A 26,800-nucleotide genomic window follows, 5' to 3' on the forward strand; every position below is an offset into this window, starting at 1 on the left:
ACACTCACATCCACTGCAGAGATGAGTTGTACTTTCTGGCCATGCTCTCAAAACATGCGCCAATAATCATTAATAAGCTACAGACTCTCATCGGTCTGAAATTCTCACATTTACTGCAATTTAATAAGCTGCCCGGCTGATTAGCATAAAAAGCATTTGGCCCTGTTAATCTACGCCACATCATGTTGAGATGATCCTAACCATGCTTGTCATAATACTTACGCCATGAGGATAACACTGAAATCCAGCCAGTTCCATGGGTCCCGGAGGAAAGTGAACTTCCCCACACAGAAGCCCCTTGCCAGGATTTTTATAAGGGACTCGAAGGTATAGATCCCTGTGAATGTGTATCTGGTAAACATAGGAAAAAAAGGAAATTAAAACACACTGTCGCTCAGAGGCAAAGTGGCACATTCACCGTTTATAGTGCAGTATTGCATCTTCAACTCATCCTGATTCCTGCTTTCTCTAATCAAATTCATCAAAGATTTTCTCAATGAGGTTTGTGATTATTACATTATCTTCTGAAAATACTGCAGTGTACAGCACTCGTCTAATCTACTTCAGGCAGCTGCTCTGTGCTTCAGTTTGCTTGACTGCACCAATATATATATCATCTGTATTTGCATAAGATTTTCGTCCTGGTATCAATTTATGGTTCCAGAACTATACTAGATTATGTATTACTCCATAATGGAATGCAAGAATATGTTGCTTGGCAACACTGACGGTGCGCTTAGCCACATACAGCACAACACCGAGTATCCTTCTTTGTCATCTATTTGTCATCATTAGTTATTCTACGACCCTCTGAGTGCTTGTCACATTGTCACACGCCGTTTTATTTATGGAATGATGCATGTTATTTCGGGATTATTGTGGATTCTTAGAAATGTCATGCCATTGGTGCTGTGCAAGTGACAAAATGTACTATATTTATCAATTTAGTCTTTTGTATTTAACCATACAATTTTACTCCATAAACTCTCCGACTTTAAAATTGAATTTATAAATACTGCGATACATTGCAAACATTAGTACCTGAAAACCAAACAACATTGGATATTCATGGTGTTTCACTTTCAATGAACAGTATTTAAATGATCATTTGACTGAGTAACCCTAACCCTTAATTGAATGTAACGTATAATCAAAGAACAATCATTTTTTTAACAGAAATTAGAGAAAATAAACAAAAGACAACTTACTCTACATTCTTGGCCCATTCTGGGGGATTACTTAGGGTCATGAAAGCACAGTTGGTCAGGATGGTGAACATGATCAACATGCTGAACATCGTAAAATATAGGTTAAGGAATATGTAATGACATGTAATGTATATTCAAACTCAAATGAAGTTTCTTGGCATAAACCCTAAAACCTAGACATGACATGAACCATTCATAGATCACCAAATCTGACACCTTAATAAAAAAAATCCTGCATCTTTTGTTATGTTTAATTTAAACTACGAAACTGATGTAAAGCCTGATTAATGTCTGAAGAAGTCATTGCATTTAGTCTTCAAAAGCAGCTCATTTAAATCCCTCTTTTGTCTGATTAAACCCATTAATCCAAATCAAGCTGCAACCATAGACAACTCTGAAAGGATATGAGTGTACTAAAACTCTGATAGCTATTCTTCTTAGGGGGTTGAAGGGGTTTAAGATGTACAAGGCAGGGGTGGCATTGAAACGGAAGATTGTCTTCCCGCGATTCAATACTATGAAGGTCTGAAAGAGAAACAAGACAAAAATAATTAAAATCTTTCATACAAAACATCCTGTTGTCCCTAGTTACATGATTGTATTAGATAAAAGTGATGCAGCATCCAGTGGAAATCTAAAAAACTGCTGGAGAAGCTTTTTGTACAAATAATACATCTGCTCTTCTATTCATCAAGGCTGCTGCTATGATTATTATCACACATGCACAAGTGAAAAGAAGACTAAGCTGTGAGCCGGATGAATCCGTGTTTAAAACTGTTGGTCGGATGGCAAACAGACTAGCTTTTTAGCATTTAGCACCTCATATGCTTTCAATGCTTTATTCAATTTGGTTCTTCATCTTAACTGCTGCCGTGCTAAATCCTCATGTTATGGAAGTGGAACGAGCAGTTAGTTAGCTTAGCGTAAAAGCTACAAACAAAATAAATGAAAATATAAAACTAGGCTCTACAGCTGACAAGTTAATTGAAAGTTAAATAAGAATATACATTATAGATACTAGGGGTAAAAAAAAAATGTGTATATAATATATATATATATTATTATTATGATAATAATAATAATAATAATAATATATTGCCTTGCTTGTAGTATCCTAATACAGTATGTCATAAAATGTTGATTCTCACACCTACATATATGATACAAATACGTATCATATAGCCAGATTCCTGCCAATATAAACAAAGCCCTATACAAAACAATATATATAAAATAGTGCTAAGGAAAGCACAGTCAGGAACATTATCCTAAAGATTTTCATCCACATGCATGTAGTATTTTTCCTCTGTACGAAACAATTCCTTCAATATTAGCTCTGAAACTGACCTTCTGACTGCTGTAGAAGGTGTCCAAGTCCTCCAGAGGGGTGGACACCAGTTTGGGAGGGATGTCCCCATAAATGAAGGGCAGAGATTTCCCCGCCTCAAGGTCACTGTTGGGCTTCGGCCCATTTTCATCATCGCTGTCGCTGCGACGCTCCGACCGTGGTCTCCGGGCCTCCTCCTCGGCGATGCACCTTTCGATGGCGGCCAGAGACTCGGGGACGAAGGGGTGGAAGCTGTCAGGTCCGGGCGGTACAAGCAGCTGTGCCATTTTGTCATCCTGCTTCTTCAGAGGGTAGCAAAGGGCTCAGCTGTGGCAGAGAGCTGTGGTGACACAAGTGAAAGGGCCAGAGGTCAGGGACAGGCTTCTGGAAATACTGGCTACGTTCACCTTTGGAAGTCAACTTATCTTCCTGGACCATGCTAGAAGCATGAAACTGGATAAATATACAATAATTGCAATTCAGCAAGAGACAGTGTGTCATTACTCAAGTAGAGATGTAATGTCTTTCCAGCTGTAAGAGAGAAAGATGCAACTTAAAAAACACGCTTAATTTCTTTATTTTACGAGCCAAGTTGTGTAACTTCACAAAAATATGTAGTTTGAGACAGAATTAAAGGTGATTTTTGCAAACTAGGGCTGTAACCGGAAATTATAAATTTTCCCTGTGAAAAATAGACAGAAGAGAAACTCCTGGCTGCACAGTATGATTACAAAATTACAATTTGTTTATTTCATCAAGCTGTTATAACTGAGGCTGTCCTTTCTGTAAATAAGAACGTATGCATGACAGGAAGTGGGATCACTGGTGCAAAACAGCACAGAAATGAAAAGAGGTCACCGAAGCAATAATCAATGACTTTGATGAGCATGCAAGAGCCCGCCCCCATTGCATCACACTTTTTAATTAACTTTCTCATTGATAAAAAATTGAATTCCACAGCCTAATGCATACATTCTGAAAAGGGTCCACACACAGAATGACTGTTTGCGCCCATGCTGCTTTCATGATTACAGTGATCCAAACCAATGCAAAAGGGATGGAAACAATCTATTTAACTGACATAAAAGGAATCTAATTTTAAAATCACTTCATTTACAATAAATGTATTAATTTTTTTTCAACACAGATATATTAAACTTCGCTAAGAAATTTAATATATCTGCTTTTAACATGCTGCTGCAGCCTTTTAGTCTGACCTGTTGGAGCAATGTTCTCAGGTCTGACCTTGTCCATTTACCATTAACATGTTTACATAAACAGCACTTAATCAGGCAATAGAACAACATAAACTGCTATCATGTTTACAAAAACAGGTACAAATCTGAGACCCGTAAACGACCAGGACAATCGACTTTCTCGTATGACAATGGCATTTTTTTCATTCAGGAGCCTTATCACACAAGCAGAAAGACATTAAGACGGTAAAAGAGAGCTGCCTTTGAAAGGCTCGAGGAGAAACACACATAAAAGACTGCACAGTTCGCATGCAAATGGTTCATGGAGTGACTAATACCAATTTGAGTGCAGTGCAATATAACACAATAGTGTGACGTTTCCAGCTGGCCTCTGATGTTTCATAACCAATGAGTGATGTGACTAGGATTCACATCATAGTCACAGTGTGGACAAATCAAAAAGCTGATATACTGACAGGCTATATTTTTGCGTCTGAAACGTCACACTGAAGACTGTTTAATGTTAAAAAAACATTAAACAGAAAAAAAGCATCATGCTGGCCTGTGGGCAGTGAGGGTGGTGGCTTTAGAGAGACGGTAAATATGGTGTCTGACATCGAGGACACGCCTTCAAGCTGATTCATAGGGAAAAAGCCAGCAACAACAAGAGACTTTGAATCTTCACGCTGTTCCTTATTTATTCCTCTCTTGTAATCTATAGCTGCATATTGTTTCAAAGAGAAAGAAGATTTACTTAGTGCACACATAATTAGTGGGTGATCTTGAATTAGAAAAACTATTTAATGAAGTGTTATTGAAACACTAGTTGTTTTTTGTTGTTTTATCCTGTACCCATCATCAGCAATAACAGATTCACTCCTGTCAACCATCTCTTGTACTACTCTACACACCCAGAGGTAGACCTTGTTCTCACAGGAAATAGCTGGAAGGCACACAAACAAGATCTTCCCCAAAAACCCTGGTGAGCCATTATCACCAAATCCTTGTTGCCTCCCCTTCTCTGCAGTCTCACGGGGGGGGCAGATTGTTCCTCCTGGGACACTGTAGCAGCCAAGAAAACAGGAGCCGCCCCTCTGGCAGAATCTCAAAAAGTCTCCTATATTTAGTCATCATTTTAGCTTTTTTTTCACAAATGGAGATGGAGAAAAACAGGCTGTCTCAACAACTTACTTTTTTCCATTTTGAAAGCCAGAGGTAGAGCAATCTATGTCTTGCCTGAGTAATAATCAAATCAAGAGCAGGTTCAGAAACACTGTGTAAAGCACAAAGCATGGTACTGCTTAGGTATGATCCACAGGTCCAACAGTGCCACCACACAACTTGAACTGCTGATGTAATGCAGGCTGTGAACAGTAAAAGCCTCCTAGATGCCACTGATCTGGAATGATCTTCTCTACTGTGATGTAAATATAAACATTTTGCCAACAACTTGTGTGCTAAGCATTAAGACTGGAAATACGGCTTGTCTTTTTGTGTTACCCTCACTCAATCAGGCCAGCCATCTCCTCCAGTTACTGTCTTTACTCTAATCAGTGCAAACTGCCTACAGGCTCTGGTTTTATACTCAACAAAGTAATGAGAGTGGCATCAGTCATCTTTGTGTAAGTCTCAGCAAGAAGGCAATTAAGCATATTTCTCAAAATGTCAATCTAGTGTTTAGAGTCCATTAGATTTCAACTTTTTTTTTTTCATTTTAGCTTGTATTGCTGCTTTTAAGGTTCATTGGTCATAGAAATATGTAGAATAATCACACATAAGAATGTAAAACACATCAGTCTGCGTTCCAAACCTGTGTTGGTACTGCATGGTGGGTGTTGTGAAAGCCCTATCAAACCTCCACCCCCATAGGTCTCACATCCGGACCCACCTCTGAGCTCCACTGTCAGCATGGTCATGCCTGGAGTCACATATAATGCGACTGAATGGAAAACACTTGAGAGAAGCACACTTTTCTGCAGTCATGAATCATGGTATTAATTAGTGATCTGATTCAAGAGACACCACAGACAATGAGCAGTATCTCTACAAACCCAAAATAGATAAACATTTCAAGGGTTTATCTGTGGTTTTCAAGCATTTTCTGCACAATGAAAGTATTGCTATGAATCTAATACATTTGGAACATTGCGAGTTATCCTTCTCAATCTTCATTGTAATGATCACAAAAGAGTAACCACTCTGATGGACATGGAACCTTGACACTCGGTCTATGTCATCAATCTAGTTCACCATTTCAGTGGGACACTGTGTTAGCAATTGAATGATAGATTCATATTGTTTTCATGTCTAAACTAGCACCAAAATGAAAGATTGACACATTAAAACTTGGTTCTGTAGTTTGTTTCAGAAACACATTTTGCTCCTTGTGTCCTGACAAATAGATTAACGCGTGTCTGCAGCACCCTGCGCTTGCTACAAACCGGCACTGCTACAAACCGGCATCGCAGCACAACGAGTCCAAGCCGATCAGATTGTTTACTCCAGAGAACAGCTGATCGACCTGAAGCCGGCTGGCCCAGCGGACAGACCGGCAGAGGTTCCAGCGGAGCTACGGAGAAAAACGCATCGGGGACGCAGAGGAGGATTGAAACGGAAGAAAAACGACGGGTTGAGACAGCGGAGGTTAGAAAAGCGGAGATTTAAGACGTGTCTCCCCTCTCTCATCATGGGGAACGTGAGGTCCCTGGGCAACAAGATGGACGAGCTGACAGCGCTAGCCCGGAGCCAGAAGGAGTATCGGGAATGCAGCATAATGTGTTTTACAGAGACATGGCTGCACCAGGATATTCCTGATGACAACGTCTCCATCGCGGGCTTCCACACCGTACGGGCCGACAGAGACTGCGCCAAGAGCGGCAAGCGCAAAGGTGGGGGTGTCGCTGTGCTGGTAAACAACCGATGGTGCAACCCCGCTCACATCACCATCAAGGAGATCATCTGTGACCCGAACATGGAACTTTGTGCTGTTGGACTTCGACCATATTATCTGCCCAGGGAGTTTTCACAGGTAATCATGGTGGCTGTTTATGTCCCCCCCTCTGCAAACCCGACATCGGCAAATGACTCTATTCACTCTGCCATAGCCCAGCTACAGACTCAGCACCCAAGTGCATTCATTGCTATCTCGGGTGACTTTAATCATATCACCATGGACACTACACTCCCCACATTCACACAGTATGTGAGCTGTCCCACCAGAGAGGAGAGAACCATTGACTTGCTGTATGCTAATGCTAAGGAGGCATACAGCTCCTCTCCTCTCCCCCCACTTGGCAGGTCAGATCACAACCTGATTCACCTCAAACCCTGTTATGTGCCGGTGGTGAAGAGCCAGCCTGTAACCACAAAGATCGTGAGGAGATGGTCTGATGAGGCCTATGAGACACTGCGGGGATGCTTTGAAGTGACAGACTGGCAGACGCTCTGTGAGCCGCATGGAGAGGACATTGATGGGCTCACAGTGTGTGTAACGGACTATATCAACTTCTGTGTTGACACCATCGTCCCACCGGAGACTGTCCTTTGTTACCCAAATAACAAGCCGTGGGTAACAAAGGAAGTCAAAACCATCCTCAATGAGAAGAAGAGGGCTTTCACAGCTGGCAACAGGGAGGAGGTGCGAACAATCCAGAAGGAGCTGAAGGTGAAGATCAAGGAGGCCAAACAGAAGTATAGGAGGAAGCTGGAGTGGAAGCTCCAGCAGAACAACATGAGGGAGGTCTGGAGTGGAATGAGAACCATCACTGGCTTCAGACCGACCAGCAATAGAGGAGTTGGGGGCAGCATGGACTGTGCAAACGCGATGAATCTGTTTTTTAACAGATTTGACTCTGTGACCCCGGCTCATCCTCCCATGGGCTCCTCTCCTGCATGCCTGCAGTTAGCGCCCACTCCACTCTCTCTCCCTCCCCCCTCCTACAGCCACTCTTCCCCCAGTGATGGCCCCCCACACACCTCCTCCTCCCCTGGCTCCCAAAGTGACAACACTCTCCAAGACAACACCCCTACCCCTCCCCCACAGGTCACCCCCTCACTCCACATCACTGCTGACCAAATCATGAGGCAGCTGAAGAGACTCCATGCAGGCAAGTCTGCAGGACCTGATGGTGTGAGCCCCAGGGTTCTGAAAGCTTGTTCCCTCCAGCTATGTGGAGTGCTACAACACATCTTCAGCCTGAGTCTGAGTCTTCACAGGGTCCCCGTGCTGTGGAAGACGTCATGCATCGTTCCTGTGCCCAAGATACCACGCCCCAGCGGATCCAAGGACTACAGACCGGTGGCACTGACGTCACACATAATGAAGACCCTGGAGAGACTCATCCTGGATCAGCTCCGGCCCATGGTGAGACCACTGCTAGACCCCCTCCAGTTCGCCTACCAGCCCCGACTAGGAGTTGAGGATGCCATCATCTACCTGCTAGACCGTGTCTACGCTCACCTGGACAAGCCGGCGAGCACTGTAAGAGTCATGTTTTTTGACTTCTCCAGTGCATTCAACACCATCAGGCCAGCTCTACTGAGTGAGAAACTGACAGCTATGCGGGTGGAGCCCCCCCTTGTGTCCTGGATTGTGGATTACCTGACTGGCAGACCACAGTATGTGCGCCTGCAGCACTGCACATCAGACAGACTGATCAGCAACACCGGGGCACCGCAGGGGACGGTCCTCTCTCCCTTCCTCTTCACCCTGTACACCACGAACTTCAGCTGCTGCACAGAGACCTGCCATCTTCAGAAGTTTTCTGACGACTCTGCAGTAGTTGGACTTATCAGTAAGGGTGAGGAGACTGAGTACAGGGGTGTGGTGGACAACTTTGTCACGTGGTGTGAGCAGAACCATCTGCAGCTCAACGCGACAAAAACTAAAGAACTGGTGGTGGACCTGAGGAGGACCAGGGCTCCAGTGACCCCCATCTCCATCCGTGGGGTTAACGTGGACATAGTTGAGGATTACAAGTACTTAGGGGTGTACTTGGACAATAAACTGGACTGGACTAAAAACACAGACGCACTCTACAGGAAGGGTCAAAGCCGTCTCTATTTTCTGAGGCGGCTGAGGTCCTTCAACATCTGCCGGAAAATGCTGCGGATGTTTTACGAGTCTGTGGTGGCCAGTGCCATTCTCTACGCTGTGGCGTGCTGGGGCAGCAGACTGAAGGTGCGGGACGCCAACAGACTTAACAAACTCATCCGCAAAGCCAGCCATGTTGTTGGAGAGGAGATTGACTCCCTGACAGCAGTGTCAGAGAGAAGGATGTTGTCCAGGATTAGGTCCATACTGGACAACTCCCTCCATCCTCTCCATGATGTGCTGACCAGCCACAGAAGCACATTCAGCAAGAGACTTATTCTACCACGCTGCACCACAGAACGCCACAGGAAATCATTCCTGCCTGTGGCCATTAAGCTGTACAATTCCTCTGTATGATAAATAGGCTTATACTTCCTCTGTATATATTGTTAATATGGGGGGAGGGGGAGGTACAAGTTTTGAAGTATATTCTGGAAATGTTTAACTCTGTAAATTTATTCTTATTTTAATAGTATTCTTTAACTTTGTAATTTTATTCTATGTTTACTCCTACTTCTTCTTATAGTTTGTAATTTTGTAATTTCCAAAAAAAATTGCTGTTACAACATTCATTACCTTTGTACACTGGAGCGCTGTGACAAAAGAATTTCCCGCAAGGGATTAATAAAGTATTTTCTATTCTATTTCTATTGCTCACAGAGCAGCACATCACACATCTTCATAATAATATCCAAAAGTCCAAAAGTCGACAAGCTAGTAAAAGAAAACTGGCACGGAAAGTCCAGCCAGTCCTTACAGTTCTGCTACAGATGACGACTCCCATTGTTTTAGAGGCCAAGCATTGACAAGGATTCATGAGAAGGATGATAAAAGCGAGTGGGACGTACCGGTTACATTTCGTCAAAATGTACACTGCTGTTGATAACTTATCCACAAGCTTAAACACATATGCTTAACGTCTTAGTATTAAGGCTACACTGTGACAGACTTCATATTTAAAAAACACACAAAGTGAGTTTAAATAGTAAAAGTCAAAAGGCTGAACTAAAAAGTCTATAACATTTACGTTGTCGCGTAATACAGATGAGTGAAGCTTTGAGGCAGTTTCACCTAGAAATAAACCCATTGAAATGTGACAAATATGGCACAGAGGACCAGTTACAATGACAATAAACTATATTAAACATCCATGTGAATATGTGATTATAGTCTAAAAGCCAAACAAGTTCTCATCTCCACAACAGTAATGGCTCCTTGAAGTTCCCTGAAGTGAAACACTATCTCACTGCTTCCATAGACAGATGTTTCAGAGCAGCTGCTTCAGGAAAACAAACAAAACCTCGAGGACAAAACGGTGTGTCTTCTCTCTGATGAGCTTTTTTTGCTCAGTTAAACCTCAGCTGGTCAGATTTCCTATGCACGTCAGCTATCATGGTGAGGACAGTCCCATGTTGCTGTCCATGGTGCTTAAAACTGAGCTCGGCAACAAATGGAGAACAATGTAACAGGAAAAAATATGATAAATGTTTTAGCAGTTGTTTAGCTGCAATTACAACACAAATGACCTCTGTAGCGAGTTGACTGCGAAGTTGAAGCACTTGTTCACCATCTGCCTGAAAATAAGGAGCTATAACAGACAGTAGTCTGATTATTTTGCAGATAAAAGACTGACATTTAATTATAAAAGGTGAAACAACCGGGACCGAAGACGATACCTGGATTGTCGCGGTTTCAAACAGAGCCGATGTGGCCGGAGCTGCTGTCGCCATGATGATGATGTTTCCGCGTCATATCCAGAAACAGACACTTTGCGTTACATTTACCACAGACGAGACCTTGTTCCCTGCAAACATCCTCCTCCAGACACGCCAGAAGCAGCACGACCCTCGGGAGCAAGCACTAAGCAGAGTGGCGACGGCACGTACGCACACATACACGACCGAATAACCTCCAGCAGGAGACACTCATCCACATCCACATATCAGCGGGGCCCAATCACCTGGTGTCCGGGCGGGGAGCCACCCTTCCCTGGACTGTGGCTCAAATAGCTGCGAGCGAATACAACCAGCTGTTTTTCCCGCCGACTTCTTCCATAAAATGAAAATACTGAACCTTTAAAATATGAAAATCAGAAAGGTGTATTCATGTGGTTAAAGCTGTGACAGGGGCTCATTGAGTCTGGGCGTTCCCCTCACCAGATGCTTCTAATCAGTCACCTACACAGGCAGCAACTGCTTCACCAAAAATAGAAGTAGACCTTTGTTTTTCCCTCTTGTCACTTCAGCCGGTGATTTATTCATGAAGTGCATTTGTGTCGAGTCATTCTTTTAAGCACCGCACACTTTAAATAAGGAATAATTTGCGTTTCAAACCGAAATTGTATCCCGTAGCTAACCCCCCCTCTCCGGTTACGGAGAAGAGATGCTAACATTTTAAACGTGTTTTTTTGAATTTGTCACGACGACACGGGTGTTCATTTGTGTGTTTTTTAAAGGAAAAAATAAGCACATACTCAGACATAGTGTACAAATGAAGTACAACAGTACCAATGTGTTACTTTACACCGTATACTTGTTTGAAACAAAATGTCGAACAGTGAATATTGGGATGTTACACCTTTGTCGCGGAGGAATATCAAATTAAATATATGTATAATAATAGCTATGGTACCAAAAATCAATTGCGGGATAATTGCGTCAATTATCTCCAAAGCGCCATAGTTATTTGCCTCAGCCAACACCTACATATTAATATATTCAGAAAGTCATGTTAAAAAGGCTGAGAGAAGCTTCTCCACAGATCTGGATACTCACCACCATTACGGTGCCCAGCAGGTGGGGACCTTGAAGGTAGATCCCATTTCGTGGAGAATAATCCTTGATTTGATCGCAAATCACGTCAGCTGCCTATTTTTGCCTCGTCGGGGGATAATTTTTCTATAAGCGCTGCTTTTGTTTTCATTTATTGCTTTTCTTCTTCTTCTTCTTTCCCTCTCTCCTCTCTATCAGTCGCTGTTGCTTGCGGTGGAGAAATCAATCCGCGCTTCCGGTTCGTTAGGCATCACAGGCTGGGGAAAAAAATGAATAATGTTCTTAAAGCGGTGACTGTCTGTGACTCTGTGACAACATGGCCTGGATGTACACTGATGTTGCTGCTGCTGATGCTGCTGCTGATGCTGATGCTGCCAGATAATGCCAAAGTCACAGGGGTTAAAGGGAGACAGCAACCTGTTGTTAAAGAAAACACAACCATGTTAGATCATTCTGCATTAGTCCCTCAACTGGGGAATTTACACACACATATATTTAATTTGCCTTGATTAAATATTTCATATATACATATACTTAATATTACCAGTTTGGCAGATACATGTCACATGGTAGAAAATATCATCCAATATTTAAATACTGCACTTGTTTGGTTTTTATTTATAAAATCCATAATAATTCTAGTACATCAATAATCAGTGTCACAAGTCACAAGCCTGAGTTTTGAATGTCTGTCCATCCATCCATCCATCCATCCATCCATCTTCCACCACTTAATCCTCCACCTGTGGGTCGAGGGGGAAGTATGTGCCAAATTCAGCTGACATAGGGCGATAGGCGAGGTACACCCTGGACAGTTCACCAGTCTATCACAGGGCTCATTGGGATATCAATAATCAATAACATATCAAGTAGGGATGATATGATTTAAAATGTATACCTGCCGAAGAAATAGTATGGTGAAAAAGCTGCCGCTTTTTTTGCCCCTACAGCTATTCTTTTTTATATGCTTATTTTATTTTCCACAATAAAGATATTCTATATCCATATCAACTGTGACATGAGTGGGAAAAAATATTATGTTAGTTTTTACTACAGAAGAAACTAGATGACCCCTGCAGTTGGGCAAAAGGCTATACTGTACATATATATTGCTATTGGTTTTCATCCCAAGCACTCCCGATAGATCGGCATATTGGATATCTGCAAATAGTCCAATATTGTGCATCCCTAACATGAAGGCTTTCTTGCATATCTTCAAAGACACAACACTTCCAAAGGTGACAAACATTGTTACAAAACTTGAAACAATAATGTGTGGAGGTCCATATGAAATCAAATCCCCAGGGCAGGACTGCCTTTGGCCCCAGGTCCCACTTTGGACATGCCTGCCTTAAGCGAACTACTGGGGCCTGGCAGTGGGTACCCTTTTAATTTTTGCCCCTGCCTTTCAAAATCTGTGCAAGTCACTGTCAATAACACAGTGGTTCAGTGGTTTCCTCTAGGCAACAAGTGTGAACTATTTAATTAAGGGGATACAATTCATATTATATGAAATCATTTTGTCATTTAAAGAAAAACAAAAGTGAAATGACCTTACTGCACTTAAAATAATAATGAAGACTATTTTTGTCAAAGGTGCAAACTTTAACACAGCATATTACAACAATATACTGCGTCAAAAAGGTGCAAACTTTTATATTTCGCCTGACAGGTGAAATTTAAATCTACAAATTTAAATTTTTTGTCATGTTGAAATAGAGGTAGGAGCAGGTTCACATTGCGTGCTCATGTGCACGTATTTACAGACATGAGCTTTAAGGAGGCCCTCTGCTTTGTTTTTTGTGAAATGATGCCACCTGCTGGACACATGGCGAAGTTACACTCAAACCATAAATTACACAACAACACATAATACTTCATCTTAATTTTCTATTTCTGTGTTTTATTGTTGTTTTAACCTCAAAAAGTTGGTACCCTTCTTGTTCAGCTACTAATATTTTCAAAGGCATGATATATTTTATAATTTGCATATTTATCTGATTTGAAGGGGTGGGCAAAAAAGGAAAATGGTTCACAGTTAGCAGAGGCAGACAAGTCATTGGTGGAGGCAGTTTCATCGAACGCTGCAAAAGCCTGATAACGACCTATTCATTTGAATCAGGGGTTTTGTAGCAGGGCAACATCTAAAACATGCAGGGGTCCCAGAGGACAAGGATTGGAAAACACTGCTGGGGGGAGGGTTGGGGTTAGACATTTAGTTGTTATGGTTAAGGTTAGGGTAAGGGGTACATTTTTGATTAATCTTTCCATCATCACTGTAAATTTGTCACTGCATCATCCAGCCATTTAAAGGATCATTCTAACAATCCCTTTAAATCATCTTTTATCATCAAGCTGACCAATCCAGACCATAGAGAGTATCTGATCAAAGCATTAGCTGTCTTTCTTGTAAGGAGAAAAATATGTATATTATATATATATATACAATATGTATATTGTATATAGTGTGTTTGTAGGTCAATACAATTTTAGTGCCTTTCACTTTGGGAAAACTGCAGCTAACCTGTTTGTTTAACAGCCGTCATAAATGCAGAGATTTGATACAAGTATGCATTATAGAATTAAACAATGCTGACTGCAAATTAACAGTGATTATATAACATCTGAGGAAATACACATAAAAAAAAATGTGTTTCCATAAACAGTAAATGGTGTTTCCTTAGTTATATACAGCACATTATCCCACCAGTGTGGGTGAGTTCACAGTTGTCCTTGGCAGCTCTCTGTGACTCTGCTTCATGTTTCATTAGCAGCACAGTGATGAATTTGGGAGCCTTGTTCAGACTATACCAGAATTAGCCTGTATATCTTGTTGCAAAGGAAGACCCATATTAGCTCCTGTGGAATGCCGGTTATGATATATTTGGAAAAACAAACAGAATTCGCATGTGCATAAAAACTTTCCGTAATTGTTCAGATTAAAAATAAAAGCCAAACACACTTTAAGCAGCACACAGTCAGGACAATGCTGGATAAAAACTTCCCGAGTTTACGTAATCTATTAAGAATAGAATCTACACATGAATGTTGAGGACAGGATAACACTGGGAAATGAAATCACACTGTTGCCATTTTTGATTTCCTTTGACAGGAAAAATAAAACTAATCAGATTCACGCAACCCACCACACCTTCTACCTGTTTATCCGACAGTGGAGTTCAGTGCAGTGTACAATATACATGTTTATGTTGGGGAGGATGTGGGTACTGAGGAGAACCTTTATATATATTACGGTTATGTCATGAACAAAAAGATTACTGGGAGGATGGGTGAAGCTAACTTAAATAACTTAATTAAAATTGGACCCAAAGTCATCCATGTTGTGAATAGAATAACAGAAAATTAACCCAGAGAATTAAAATTGGTGAAAAAATCACACACAAAAACAGACATTATCACAACATTATGTAAACGAAAGGTGAATAAGGTGTTTTCTATGGAACAATATTACAGATGATCACTGTATTTATGAAACTGTTGTATTTATTTGTTTGTTTTCCTTATTATTATTATTATGATTATTATTACATAAAAAAAATGGATGATGATGCAGTGTAAAAGAATGGATGGTGTGACTAACAGGGTTCCCGTCATCTAAAGAAGTTCATTAACCTTGACAGCCCCACAGTGCTGTGTTCACTGTAACCAGCTACTGCAGAGGCCCACTCAGCCTCCACTGACAGACTTCACAATGAGATTACAAGATTACAGCTGGTGTGTGGACATGTGTTCCCTTCCCTTCATTTGATTAAAACTCCCACTTATCTGCCTGTTACGGCTCACCTACTGTATATTATGTGGACGAATCGAGAGCTTTGTGTGATACTGCAGCAGTCAATCTCTGCTGGTTGACATTATTTTAGCTTCCTGTGACTCATTAAAAACATCACTTAGACAGTGAGGGAGTTCATGGCAGATTATCTTGACACGTAAAAGCCAGGAAGTCCTTCTCCGAATCCAAGTCCTGTAAATAAATCCTATAAATCCTGTAATGTAAAAATAGAAGGGAGTGGTAGTTTGCATGTTACATAAAAGTAATCTTACACATCTACAGAGCTGTAAACCTTAATGCCAGCACATTAACATGGAAACACAGGTACTGCATGTGTAACACCCCTCTGTACTTAAAGGATACTATTTCTTTAATAATTACAGCAAATAAGTACATCTAACATTTTGATATCCAAGGACACATGTGCAAGAAACTTCCCAAGCTGCAAAGCAACCTAAACAATGCATTTCAAAGAAGGAGACATTTAGCTATTTGAATTAATGTTAGTTTTTAGTCCACACTCGTCCCTCAAGTTGCCTCAGTTAGAGGGAGAGAGCACTGCGAGCACTGACATGAACTTGTTACACAAGACGACGGGAAGACAAATAGTGACACAGAGAAGACAGTGTGAGGAAGGGAGTGTGACTTTCTGTTGGCGCACAAACAGCCTCATGCAAAAAACTGAAAGGTCACTTCTGACCATTCTGAATTCTGTCAGGAGAGATTTGACAGATCTGAAGCACCCTTTTAACAAGAAATGATCTACTGATGGATCTTCTAAAGGGGATAAAGTAAAAAAAACAACACAGCACTGTTTGGAACGCCTGCAGACTGTACAGTGTAGTTGAGCTGTAGTAATTGAGTCAGATCCTCATGGCTTATGTGGATGAAAGGCCTTTTCACAAATGTAAACCGTAAAAAAGCAGCTTCATCAGGTTACAACAATGTTCATGCCACTCCTCCTCTCCACCACCACCCACAAAGCATACTGTACATTCACAGCAGGCAAACACAGACATGCAAAGTGATGTCACATGACTGGGCTGGGCCTGTAGGTGTGGTCACTCTGTTGAACAGGGGATTTGAAGAGAGAGAGAGAGAGAGAGAGAAAAACTCTGTCCTTTCAGCACCAACAATACTAACAGAGGAGAAGAGAGAGTTAAAGGAGAATGGGAAGGACTTATGGATACAGGTAAGTGTCGCTCACTATATAACAGTAAACAGGTGGATACTATAAGCCATACTCATACAATCCCTAACGTGTTTACGTATCTGGTAGCACGGAGAGCTGCAGCCTTTTAAAGCATTAATCCCTGTGACTCGAGGAAGAGTGTAAGCTTATTTGGAACTCAGCATTACTAACAACATGGCTGAAGATAAACAGGAACTGAATGGATCCCGTCCTGCATGGATCAGACATGCAGCATTTGTTTGACTTGTGTGGCCTCAATATAACATTATAACATAGAAAAAAATTGGAATACACCAATAAGGATACATTTGAATTGTATAAATACATTTAATAAATACAAAGATGCTATAATGCATAAGACAGACAATACATACATATTTAGAAATATAGAATACATGATTGAAAACATATTCGAACTATAACTTGTGAACTAATCTCTTGGGCACACGTGCACTTGCATACGCACATGAACGCGCACGCACGCACGTACGCACAGCTGTGTAGTTGGCACGCTCCCGAGTCCGGCAGCTGCTCCTGAGCGATGGAAAAGAACAACAAAAAGTTTTAGGTGAGGACAGAGAGAGCAGTTAAAGAGATAAGTGATGAGATAAGATAAGTTCCCTTCGGTTTTGACAGTGTTATTGTCATTGTAGGGAATTGGCGTCGTAGTTTCCTGTGGAAAAGGGTAGATATTTGTGGCGCTTATAATCTGGGCACTTTATTGTTTACAGCTGGGGCTGTTGTTAATTAGGATGGTCACGTGTTACTCGTTTGCGGAACTAGCTTTTCAGGTAATACCTTTATTTACCTTTTATTGTCTTTTATTTAAGCCATCTAAGTAAAGCACATATAACAATGTGAATATGTGATATGTAATATTAACGTATGATAATTTATTAAAGTCATTTGTGATAAAAAAAAAAATCCGATTTCATGTCAGATTTAGGAAATGTGATTTTCCCTCAACCACACTTTTTTTGAATCTGAATTTGTAACAGCAACACAGTGTAGAAGTTTGAATGCTGATCATTTAAAAAAAAGGGCAAAACTTCAAGTTAAGTAAGTCATTTAATTGGTCGCCTGTATTTAAATAAATCTGTGCAACTGTGTTATGGCAATTATTGTCAATTTCTCTTTGCTCTTATCATTGTTTACCTACTGTTAGTTGTTGCTGCTATAACAAGTGAACTCCCCCCCGTGCACGATCAGGATCAGTAAATCTTATCTTCTTTAACACCATTTTCTGACATTTTGTATCAAATTCTTCAGCATTGACTATTAATGAGAATAACCTGAAGCTGCAGCTTAATGGTGAATGATATAAATGAATGTGTCATTGCAGTGTTTGCAATTATATCTTATAAAGCTCACATCTGTCTGATGTTGGGGACACAGCAACATTTCCCCAGCTTTGGACATCTCTGACTATACAGTATGTGATCTTTATCCCTTTGTAGGTTTTTGTGACACTGGTCAGCATCAGATCTTGGGCGACCACTGACTTCCCTTGAGATGGATGAACAGGAGAACCCACTAGAGCGAGACCACTCCTTGTCTGTGGTTCTGCCGGGAGGAATCGAGAAGAATGCCACTGTGCATGGAAGGTAAGACAGAAAGTTACAGAGTGTAAGATATAAGATGGTCGGCCTCCATAGAGGAGACCCACTCATGATGAAATACAAATAAAGTTAATGAAAATGAATAGTTTTTATTCCCTTTCTGGCAATTTCTGGAAAAAAATATCACATTAACCTCAGGCTTTGCTTATTTGGGGACTTGACTTTGAAGCCCTTGATTTCATCTGCTAATGTGCAATGTTTTGATTTTCTAAATGTTTATCTTTGTATGCCTTTTTTATTTTGTCTTTGTTCTGTAAAATTGTAATTCATTTTTTTTGTATTTTAATCTTTAACACTTTGGTTGACTGTTTTTTTTTAGCAGTGCTATTATACATACATTTTGACATTGGACATAGCTGATGTATTTAAAAGAATGTACTCGAACACATGCTTTATGAAAAGTTTTAGATTTCGCATAAAAAAACCCATGCATTGTTTAAGGCTATGGTTCTCAAATTGTGGTATATGTACCACCAGTAGTACGTGAGCTTCCCCTTGTGGTACTTGGAGGAAATTTATAAATACTGCTCTACTGTGTATACCAGGGTATGTGATCGGAGTGGAGCTGAGGAATATGTGTAGAAAATCCTCAGAATAACCAAATAATTTTTAATTAAATAATAATTAGAGTCTCATTTTCTCTTGCTCCATCTTAATCTAATTCTGTTATACCAATTTCTGAAGTATAAGTGAGGAAGAGGATGATTAGAGAGCAAATTATATTATTGGGAATGAATCTGCCTCCTGTCCTATTTATACCATTTTAAGAACCACTGATCTAAGGCAAATAGCGATCCATATTCTGTTTTAATAAAGTTACAAGATATCAGGATTTAAATAATTTGCTGTTACTTCTTCTCTTATTTCTTTTTTCTCTTTCTAGTAAACCAGTGATGGACTTACTGGTGACCCTTTGTGCGAGTTACCATCTGAATCCATCGGACTACACTGTCGAGGTTCTCTCGCCCAACAAGAACAACATTGGCTTCAAACCCAACTCTCCTATTGGCTCTCTTGAGGCAGAGAAGATTGTGCTAAAGCCCAAAGGAGTGGAGGAAAAGATCAGGAGGCCGTACATGCCGGAGGTGAAAACTGAGCAGACAGTGCTGCAAGAAATTAAACAATGAAATGAAACAAGGACCTAATGTCTCAATGATTAATCCATCACTTGCTTACTTCTGGACTTTGTTTTGTCCGTAGGCCAGTTCAACAGCTTATGTGAGCCATAACTATTGGGAATCAATATTTTTTTTTTTCTGGTGTATTAAAAGTGAAGTCTCATTCCACAGTTGCATGAAATAAATGGAACATTTTTTTTCTGCAGGCAACAGTTCGCCTGTTGATCAACTACAAGAAGTCTCACAAGGCCGTGGTGCGAGTCAATCCCAGAGTGCCTCTTGAGATGCTGCTGCCAGTGGTGTGTGACAAGTGCGAGTTTGAAGTAGACACAACTGTGTTATTAAGAAACTCTCAGTCTGAAGAGCCTCTGGATCTGACCAAGTCCTTGAATGAACACGGGCTGAGAGAAGTGTTTGCCAAAAATACAGCTCGTAAGAAGTGTGTGCACGGTCAGCATGAACCTAAAACCACTGAAGCAGGTATGTCAGAGCTTCTGTACCAAAAGATTTTGAATCCTCCCAAATAGAAAACATGGAGTGTTTAAATATACTCAAGTTCTTACTGTGTTCCTCTAAAGTCAGATTAAAACAGCTTTTTTTTAAAAAACACAGTTATTGTCATGCTCCGTTATTTTAAGTTTGAGTTATGTTTTCTAGCTGGAGTTGTCTCTGGAAAAACAAAACTAAAACCCATGCAATGAGAAAACAAAGAAGTGTAAAACTTTACTTACACACGATATATAAAGCCTTAATCCAACAGTCACCATAGCCAGTCTGCACCTAACCCTTAACCTTAACTTAACCGCAGTCTGCATGCTAATCCTTTGATGGTGTTTTTGCTATGTATTTTGTTAAAAGTGGTCATAAGAATGTGCAGTGTGTCTGTATTTTCCTAAATTATTTGTGTGTGTTTTTTGTCTGTTTGCTAAAGTTGCCAAGGTGTTGACCTATTAGGGCTATTGCAGTTTCCTCCTCCTCCTGCAGACTACCCATAAAATGTTGTTTGCAATGAACTGTCGCATACATACTGACATACGTGTCATTTTCACACCAACAGAGGTCATCTCACCACCTGCACAGTCAGGTAACACAAAACACACATTCATCCAGTATTCTCAGTATTGTTGCATGTACCGTGTGCCATTGATCGATCATGTTTTGTGCATGAAGGAGATCTGCCAAATAAGGAGAACAAACAGAAGGAGAATGCAGGATTCCTCAGCTTATTTAGAAGAAAGAAGAAAAAACCTGAATTGGTATGGCTTTTGTTTACAGTGGATAAACTTGAGTTTTAATCTCCTTACAACTCTCTCGCACTGAACACTGCGGATACATGTAAACTCTTATCTTCGTAGGAAGGAGCAGTGAGTGGCCCTGTCTCTCCTGGACTTGACAAACCAATGGTTGTCAGTGTGAAGGGCCAGGATGTCGCCTCTCCTATAACCCCGCCAGCAGATATGCCCAAGAAGAGGCGAGCCCCCCAGCCGCCCATGGGTGCATCACAGAGTGTCCCCAACAACCTCAGCACCTATCATCTAAGAGGGCCACAGGTAACAGGTCAACCCTGCGAAGAGACATGAAACAATGTTTAGACGTATTATTTTAGACATTTTAAGGTAACATTTGCAGAGTGTCACATTCAGGTATGACAGGTGCAGTTGGGACATTATCTCTGTGAGACATGAGCTCACTTGGTGTCTTGAACATTCACCGTAGATTATATAAGGGAGCTGGTAAGAGAATATATGGAGCAACTCTTGCAGACATTTAAAAAACAACAACAACACAGAGCCATTTCATGTCTGAATGCAGCTATTATCTTCATGTTGGAACTAAGATTTTTTTAAATATACATTTGTAAAACGGAGATGTCACTGGAGATGGTGGGATGAATTGGAAAAAAAATCCAGGAATGTCATTGTTTCTCCGTAGAGATCTGCAGAATCAACCCTAAGAACTACTAAGAGGAGAGCACCACCCCCTCCATGTGCAAACTCACCTCAGGAGCTGCTGGAGGACACGCAGATTAAAGGTAAAATCTTTATGCAAGAGAATTGATGAAAAGAAAAGGGTTATTAGATCACATTTTAATGTTTGGGATTGAGATTATGATATGAAAGTTGCATGTCATGATTATCATCACTAAAATATGTATCGGCTAGGATTGGCTCCAATGGCCCCCTCAACACTCAAAAAGTGAATAATTTTCCCCAAGTCACCATTATCTGGAAAATGGAAATTTGCTTTGATCAATTTGACTGTGGAGTGAAATATATTAGTAAAAGCACAATGGTACAGGGGTATGTCTCACAATGTAGGACCAATATCGAGTATTTTATTTTGCACATGCTGATAAACTCTGTTTATTTTGCCATCTAGTGGTGAGGCAGCTTTATAATATAATATATTTACAATAGCAGCAGAGATCAAATGCCAGTAGAATGAGCCCTAGTGACCTCTTACAGTATTTCAGTGGAAGACAAATGGGTCAATTCTTATATCAGTTTAATCCCTCTAGCTTCTACATGGGGTCAAGATTGAAGTTGAATCAAGATTAAAATGTCAAAGTGAACAGCATCAAATTGAAGGTTTTTTTTAAGTCCAATTCAAAACACAGCTTTTATCAGTGAAAACCATTTAACTCTATTCCGAGCAATTAAATTGACCCAAAGAGCCTGTCCATAGAGCACATTGGCCTAAGCGTGTTCCAAGATAAATCCTCCATTGTCCTAGCTTTCATTCCCTGTATTAATTTGACTTACATTCTTTTATCGCCTGGATTCAGGTTCTCTCTGTGCACGGTTCCTTTATACTGATCCGCTCTCGCACACTTGAATGGACAATGGTGACTCTGTTATTAGAGTAACTGTAATTATGTGAGGAATACATGGTTTTGCAAATGGCCGGCTTGGCTTTTAACTAAAATAGTGGACTTGTATTTTCAGACCACGTTGTAATTATCAGACTAAATTGCCTTCAACAGTGTTGGTGTCTTGGGTCCCTCCCTCGTTTTTATTTTAGCTGCGATAGCGAAACATACTGCTGAGTAGGTGGTTAAGTCCGGACTGAATAAACAACTCCCAGCCACGAGTCGATGATCATTAAAACTCACTCCTCGTCCTCCTACACGAGTATAATCTGGGTGTGTGAAAGTTCTCAATCAAACTTCCGTGTGAGACTGTGACGGTGAGAGTTTTGCTCTGATTGGCCACTGTTGGCTTTAGTGTGAGACTTTATTTAAAAGAGGTACAGGGTCATAACTGTGAAGGGATGCCTGAAACACAAGGATCACTGCCCTAAAGCTAAGCTTTCTCTCCTCCCTGCTTACAGACTCTGTGTTCCCTGATGGAGGTGATTGAGAGCTCCTGCTCCTCCTCCTCCTGCTGCTGCTGTCTCCTTTTCCTCTCCTCCTTCCATCATCCTATTCCTCCTCTCCGTTCTCCTCCTGCATTGGCCTTTTGTTCCTCCTTCCCATCTTAGTGGCTTTCATGGATGTGTCACTGTGTGCTTCGTTCAATTGCCACTCATTTGTCCTCTTATTCTTCCTGTTACTTTTCATGGAAGTTCTGTAATATTCTTTTTATTTCCTTTTGTGTGTCAAATCCTTTTAGTCTGTTACTCTTTTCATTTAAGTGATTTTGTTGAATAATTGCCAGGCCTTAAATTCAAACAAGAAGCCACATCAATATCACTTTGATAAATGAATCCTCTCATTTTTCTTTTATGAGTAGTTTTGGTTTTTCCAGACACTCTTGTAAAATGATAATGTTCTTTTTATTATAACCATGTTTATACTATATAATAACACATCATGTATATTGTTATAATGAGTTTGTTTTCTATGTATTTCTTCTACTAATCATAAATATTTTATACTTTTGACTAAAGTATTTTTTTTTTAAGAGTAAAATAAATAAATAAAAGATGCATTTTATGTGTTTACTTTGCAGACCCTTAATTTGCATTGCTAAGTCTTTCCTGTCTCTCTAGGGACTGTAGACACTCTGAACACTTTGGAGGAACAGAGAGAAAGTGATGAGTCAGACTCCATAAATCATTCAGTCTCCTCATCTTCATCACCAAATTCATCTCAAACATTTTCATCGTCATACTTCTCACGTCCATCATTCGACCCACACCTGCCTTCATTTCGCGGGAGAGACTTCGCTGATGCCCGTTGTGCTCTTGCCAAAGTCCTGACGTCCTCTGTTTCCAAGGGAACACTGGTCAAGCGTTTCAGGAATGCTGCCACCCTCCCAAAATTATACACCGCCTCCTCCTCCATGTCCGTGACTCAGAGATGTCCAGATAATGGGCTTTTCTTCTCTGAACTGGAGTCAGTTCTTACATCTAAGCTCCCTACTGAGCCAGAGTGGGAGGATCCTCTACAGAGGAGGGGGATGACCACTTTCAAAGTGGTTCCCTTAAACAAACAGAAGTTTGATGAACCAGAACATACTCTGAGGGCTTCTGAAAAATGTCAGGTAATGGTAGAAAATAACCCTGGGTGTGAAGCTCCTCCTGAGGTTGAGAATAATCAAACAAGGCCTGAGGAAGATTTATGTTCTTCTCATAGATCAGATACTGAAACACCTCTAGTTACTGAGGAGCTCTCTGGTCAGGAGATCCAGACTTCTAACAGGTCAGAGTCCCCACCACCTCCACATGGTTTAGACAGTCAGGATCGTACAGTGACCCCTCTTTCTGAGGTTGTAGGAAACGGTAAAGAACAGAAAGTTGAAGAAGATGAGACGGTAGCTGAACAGTCGGGCTGCAGTGATGAGAAACTCGCCTGTTATGGTCGCATCAACTCAGAAGATCAGTGTGAGAGCCTCCAAAGCCCCGGTAGATGGTCTGAAGGCACAGAAGTGGACCAGAGGGGCTCTCATACTGATGAGACAATAGTGAAGGAAGTGGTGCAAGAAGACGAATTGGAGGAGGACGCGTTCCCTCCCCCTCCTCCACCCGTCTTCTTTAATGAAGTCACAGAAGATAGCGCCACTTCTCCGCTGCATTCTTCCCACCCTTCAAGTCCTACCTACAACGATGCACTCAGTGAGCAAGATGAGTCCAACTCAGCCCTGTGTAAGCAGCCGTCAGCGGCACCACAGCCCATGGACAAGAGGAGCACAGCTTCGTCCAGATTTGCACAGGCGGTGGCATTAGCTGTGCAAAGGTCTCGCCTCCTGAGTCATGGGAAAGCTGTGGTCCCACCAGCCCCCGCTGATCCACACAGTACACTTCCCTCAGCACCGAGGTCTACATATCAGTTTGGTAAGTGTGAAGGCCTAATCATAGTGGGGCTCACACATCCTACACAAGTTACACCAGTCAAAGCTTTCAAGGAGGATGTGAACATTGAAAAAGTACTTGCACTAAAATGAAATATTCTGTTAAAAGAGATCATAGTGGAGTTGTATGAGGTACAGAAATAGTCAGTGTTTTTAAGGGACTGTGCTCAGCTGCTTCCTGTGCTGAGAAGCAGCTGGAAGTGGGCAGATGCAAGTTCAGCACAAACATGACTGACTGGGGATGACAGAAAAAAAAAAAAAAAAAGATTTTAGCCACTTAAAGAAAGGTTGACCTTTATAAAAATTCTTGTAAGCTTTACCCACTAAAAATATGTTCACCATTTTCTCCGTTGTGACACCAACGTCTTTTGAGAAGCATTTTTGTGTCAAGGCACAAAGGAGTTGTTGACTCCGCTGCTGCTTCCATAGTGAGGTGAAATGTTTTTTTTACTTATTTGGATTAACCCAAATAATGCAAACTCTCCTGCATAAAAATGCCAATTTATACTGAGGGTTTCCATTGGAAAGTCTCCATGTACATGTATCTTATAAAGATTTAGTTGCATAAATAATCTACGTGTCATCTTCGGTTATGGCTGTTTCACAGCACAGGTCACTTGTATGCATCACACCGATTATGGAAGTATTTTCAGTTGTAGATTAAATACAGAGTGAAGTGCTTATGAATGTCCGGTGTCTGACTGACCATGACGGTGTCATAGTCCTTGTAAATCTTGCCTGTAGAGGAACCATGTGACAAATATATTTGTATTCTGACTCTCCTCTGCTGCAGGTGCCTGACGGGCTTCTTCACACACCTTAAAGTGAAGGATTCCCAGCTGACCAAATACGCCACAATCAGCAACTGACCTTCCAAAGATTTAAGAAGTAAGAAAGACTTCACCCATTTTCTTACAAGGACACAGACTTTTCCATGCTTTTAATTTTTGTCCCAAGACACAGCTTTGGAATTGTTTTATTTTGGACGTTCTGTTCACAGGTTGAACATAAACCTTTTCTGTTGTGGAGTTGGCCAAATGTACAGGACATGCATTGTTGAATTGAGTGTGTCCTGTTTTCTTTTTTTTCCTTTATTTCCTTTTAAACATTCATTCAAGATGTGCCAAGGCGGACACAGCTCTGACGGCAGAGCTGCTTTTTTCATGCGTGGAAAACAAAAGCAATGATGTAATTGCCATTATTGGCTTATTCTGTGTTTGTGCAGACGTTTATTTTTTCCACTCAGGATGTAGTATTTATTTTTTATGCTTCCAAACATGAAGAATGCACTGCAGTTTAAGTCAAGTCTATTTTGAGACTGTTTTGCGTTTTTGGTCACCAGGTGGCAGAAGAGCATTGTTTTTAAATGAGGATTTATTTGTGAAGTCCAAATTCTGGTCGATGTTTCTTTAGTGACAAACTTAAGATTGTTTAAAAATAAATAATATCACACATTTTGAGCCATACATTAAATTATTAGACACAGCATTTAACACATTTAAAAAAGGTGTTTTTTTTTTTATTTATTTTTCCTTAATGCCGTCTCTATGAAGAATCTCTGACCATTTGATGGACGTTTCACAGATAATGTAATAAAAAAAATGGCAACATTAGAATTTCCTTCATTTCCTAAAAATATAATATACTTGTATAAATATATAAAAACAAAATCCTTGTTGGAAGCATCAGTTTTATGCCAAGCACTTCAACACCTTCCTGAATAAACTCAGTCCACTTTGCTCACATGCACACACTGTAATGTCTTTAATGGACCCACACCTCAGGGCAATACTGCATAGCTATACTTGGGTGCCAAAAGAATCTACTATATGTATTGATCCAGCCATGGCCTTGGAGGAACAGCAAGGAACGATGTGAAGTAGAGACCTAGCCAGAACTGCCTGTGGCTAAAGCTCCTTGTTTGCCAGGCCTGGACTGAGTGGGCTCGCTTCAAGACTCTCTCACTCTGTCTCTAACATTCCTTGCTTCACCTGAGAGAGATAGGGAGGCAGAGAGCGAGTGAGCAAGCCAGAGAGGAGGACGAGTTGCTGGTGGATGATGGGAGGTGACCGTTGACCCTGTCGTGTTTCTGCGGCGCTCCCCCCAGAGGGTGCACCCGGCCCTCAAGGGCACAGCCGTGTGACACCGCCGTTGTCATGGAGAATGCCATTACCGCCCCTCGGGGAGAGACAC

The 26,800-nt window shown here is 41.0% G+C and overlaps 2 protein-coding genes across 7 annotated transcripts in view; one reads left to right on the forward strand and one right to left on the reverse strand.

Moving 5' to 3' along the window:
• scn1lab (sodium channel, voltage-gated, type I like, alpha b) overlaps window positions 1-11,914 on the reverse strand; it is a 37,280-nt gene extending 25,366 nt beyond the window's left edge. For 3 of the 4 annotated variants that reach the window (XM_058623424.1, XM_058623421.1, XM_058623422.1), the window contains exons 1-5: window positions 11,598-11,914; window positions 2,556-2,875; window positions 1,615-1,733; window positions 1,209-1,298; window positions 223-351 (exon numbers count right to left, since the gene is read on the reverse strand). In XM_058623424.1, the coding sequence (XP_058479407.1) occupies window positions 223-351; window positions 1,209-1,298; window positions 1,615-1,733; window positions 2,556-2,822 (605 nt within the window). In that variant the 5' untranslated portion in view covers window positions 2,823-2,875; window positions 11,598-11,914. Of the gene's footprint in view, window positions 1-222; window positions 352-1,208; window positions 1,299-1,614; window positions 1,734-2,555; window positions 2,876-10,499; window positions 10,942-11,597 lie in introns of those variants that run through there. The other variant, XM_058623423.1, reaches the window with a different exon arrangement.
• A 4,580-nt stretch (window positions 11,915-16,494) lies between these two features.
• Window positions 16,495-26,215, forward strand: LOC131475770 (cordon-bleu protein-like 1). Of its 3 annotated transcripts, none has more exons than XM_058654092.1 (10): window positions 16,495-16,579; window positions 18,037-18,183; window positions 19,082-19,283; window positions 19,523-19,796; window positions 20,374-20,400; window positions 20,487-20,572; window positions 20,672-20,866; window positions 21,249-21,348; window positions 23,307-24,590; window positions 25,401-26,215. In XM_058654092.1, the coding sequence occupies exons 2-10, from the start codon at window positions 18,092-18,094 to the stop codon at window positions 25,406-25,408; spliced, it is 2,268 nt and encodes a 755-aa protein (XP_058510075.1). In that variant the 5' UTR covers window positions 16,495-16,579; window positions 18,037-18,091; the 3' UTR covers window positions 25,409-26,215. The 3 variants fall into 3 exon arrangements, with proteins under 3 accessions (XP_058510075.1, XP_058510092.1, XP_058510083.1); XM_058654109.1 differs by lacking the exon at window positions 16,495-16,579 and adding an exon at window positions 17,064-17,147; XM_058654100.1 differs by lacking the exon at window positions 16,495-16,579 and adding an exon at window positions 17,158-17,370.
• Window positions 26,216-26,800: the final 585 nt, after the last annotated feature.

The sequence above is a fragment of the Solea solea genome, chromosome 2, assembly GCF_958295425.1.
Source record: "Solea solea chromosome 2, fSolSol10.1, whole genome shotgun sequence".
NCBI lineage: Eukaryota > Metazoa > Chordata > Actinopteri > Pleuronectiformes > Soleidae > Solea > Solea solea.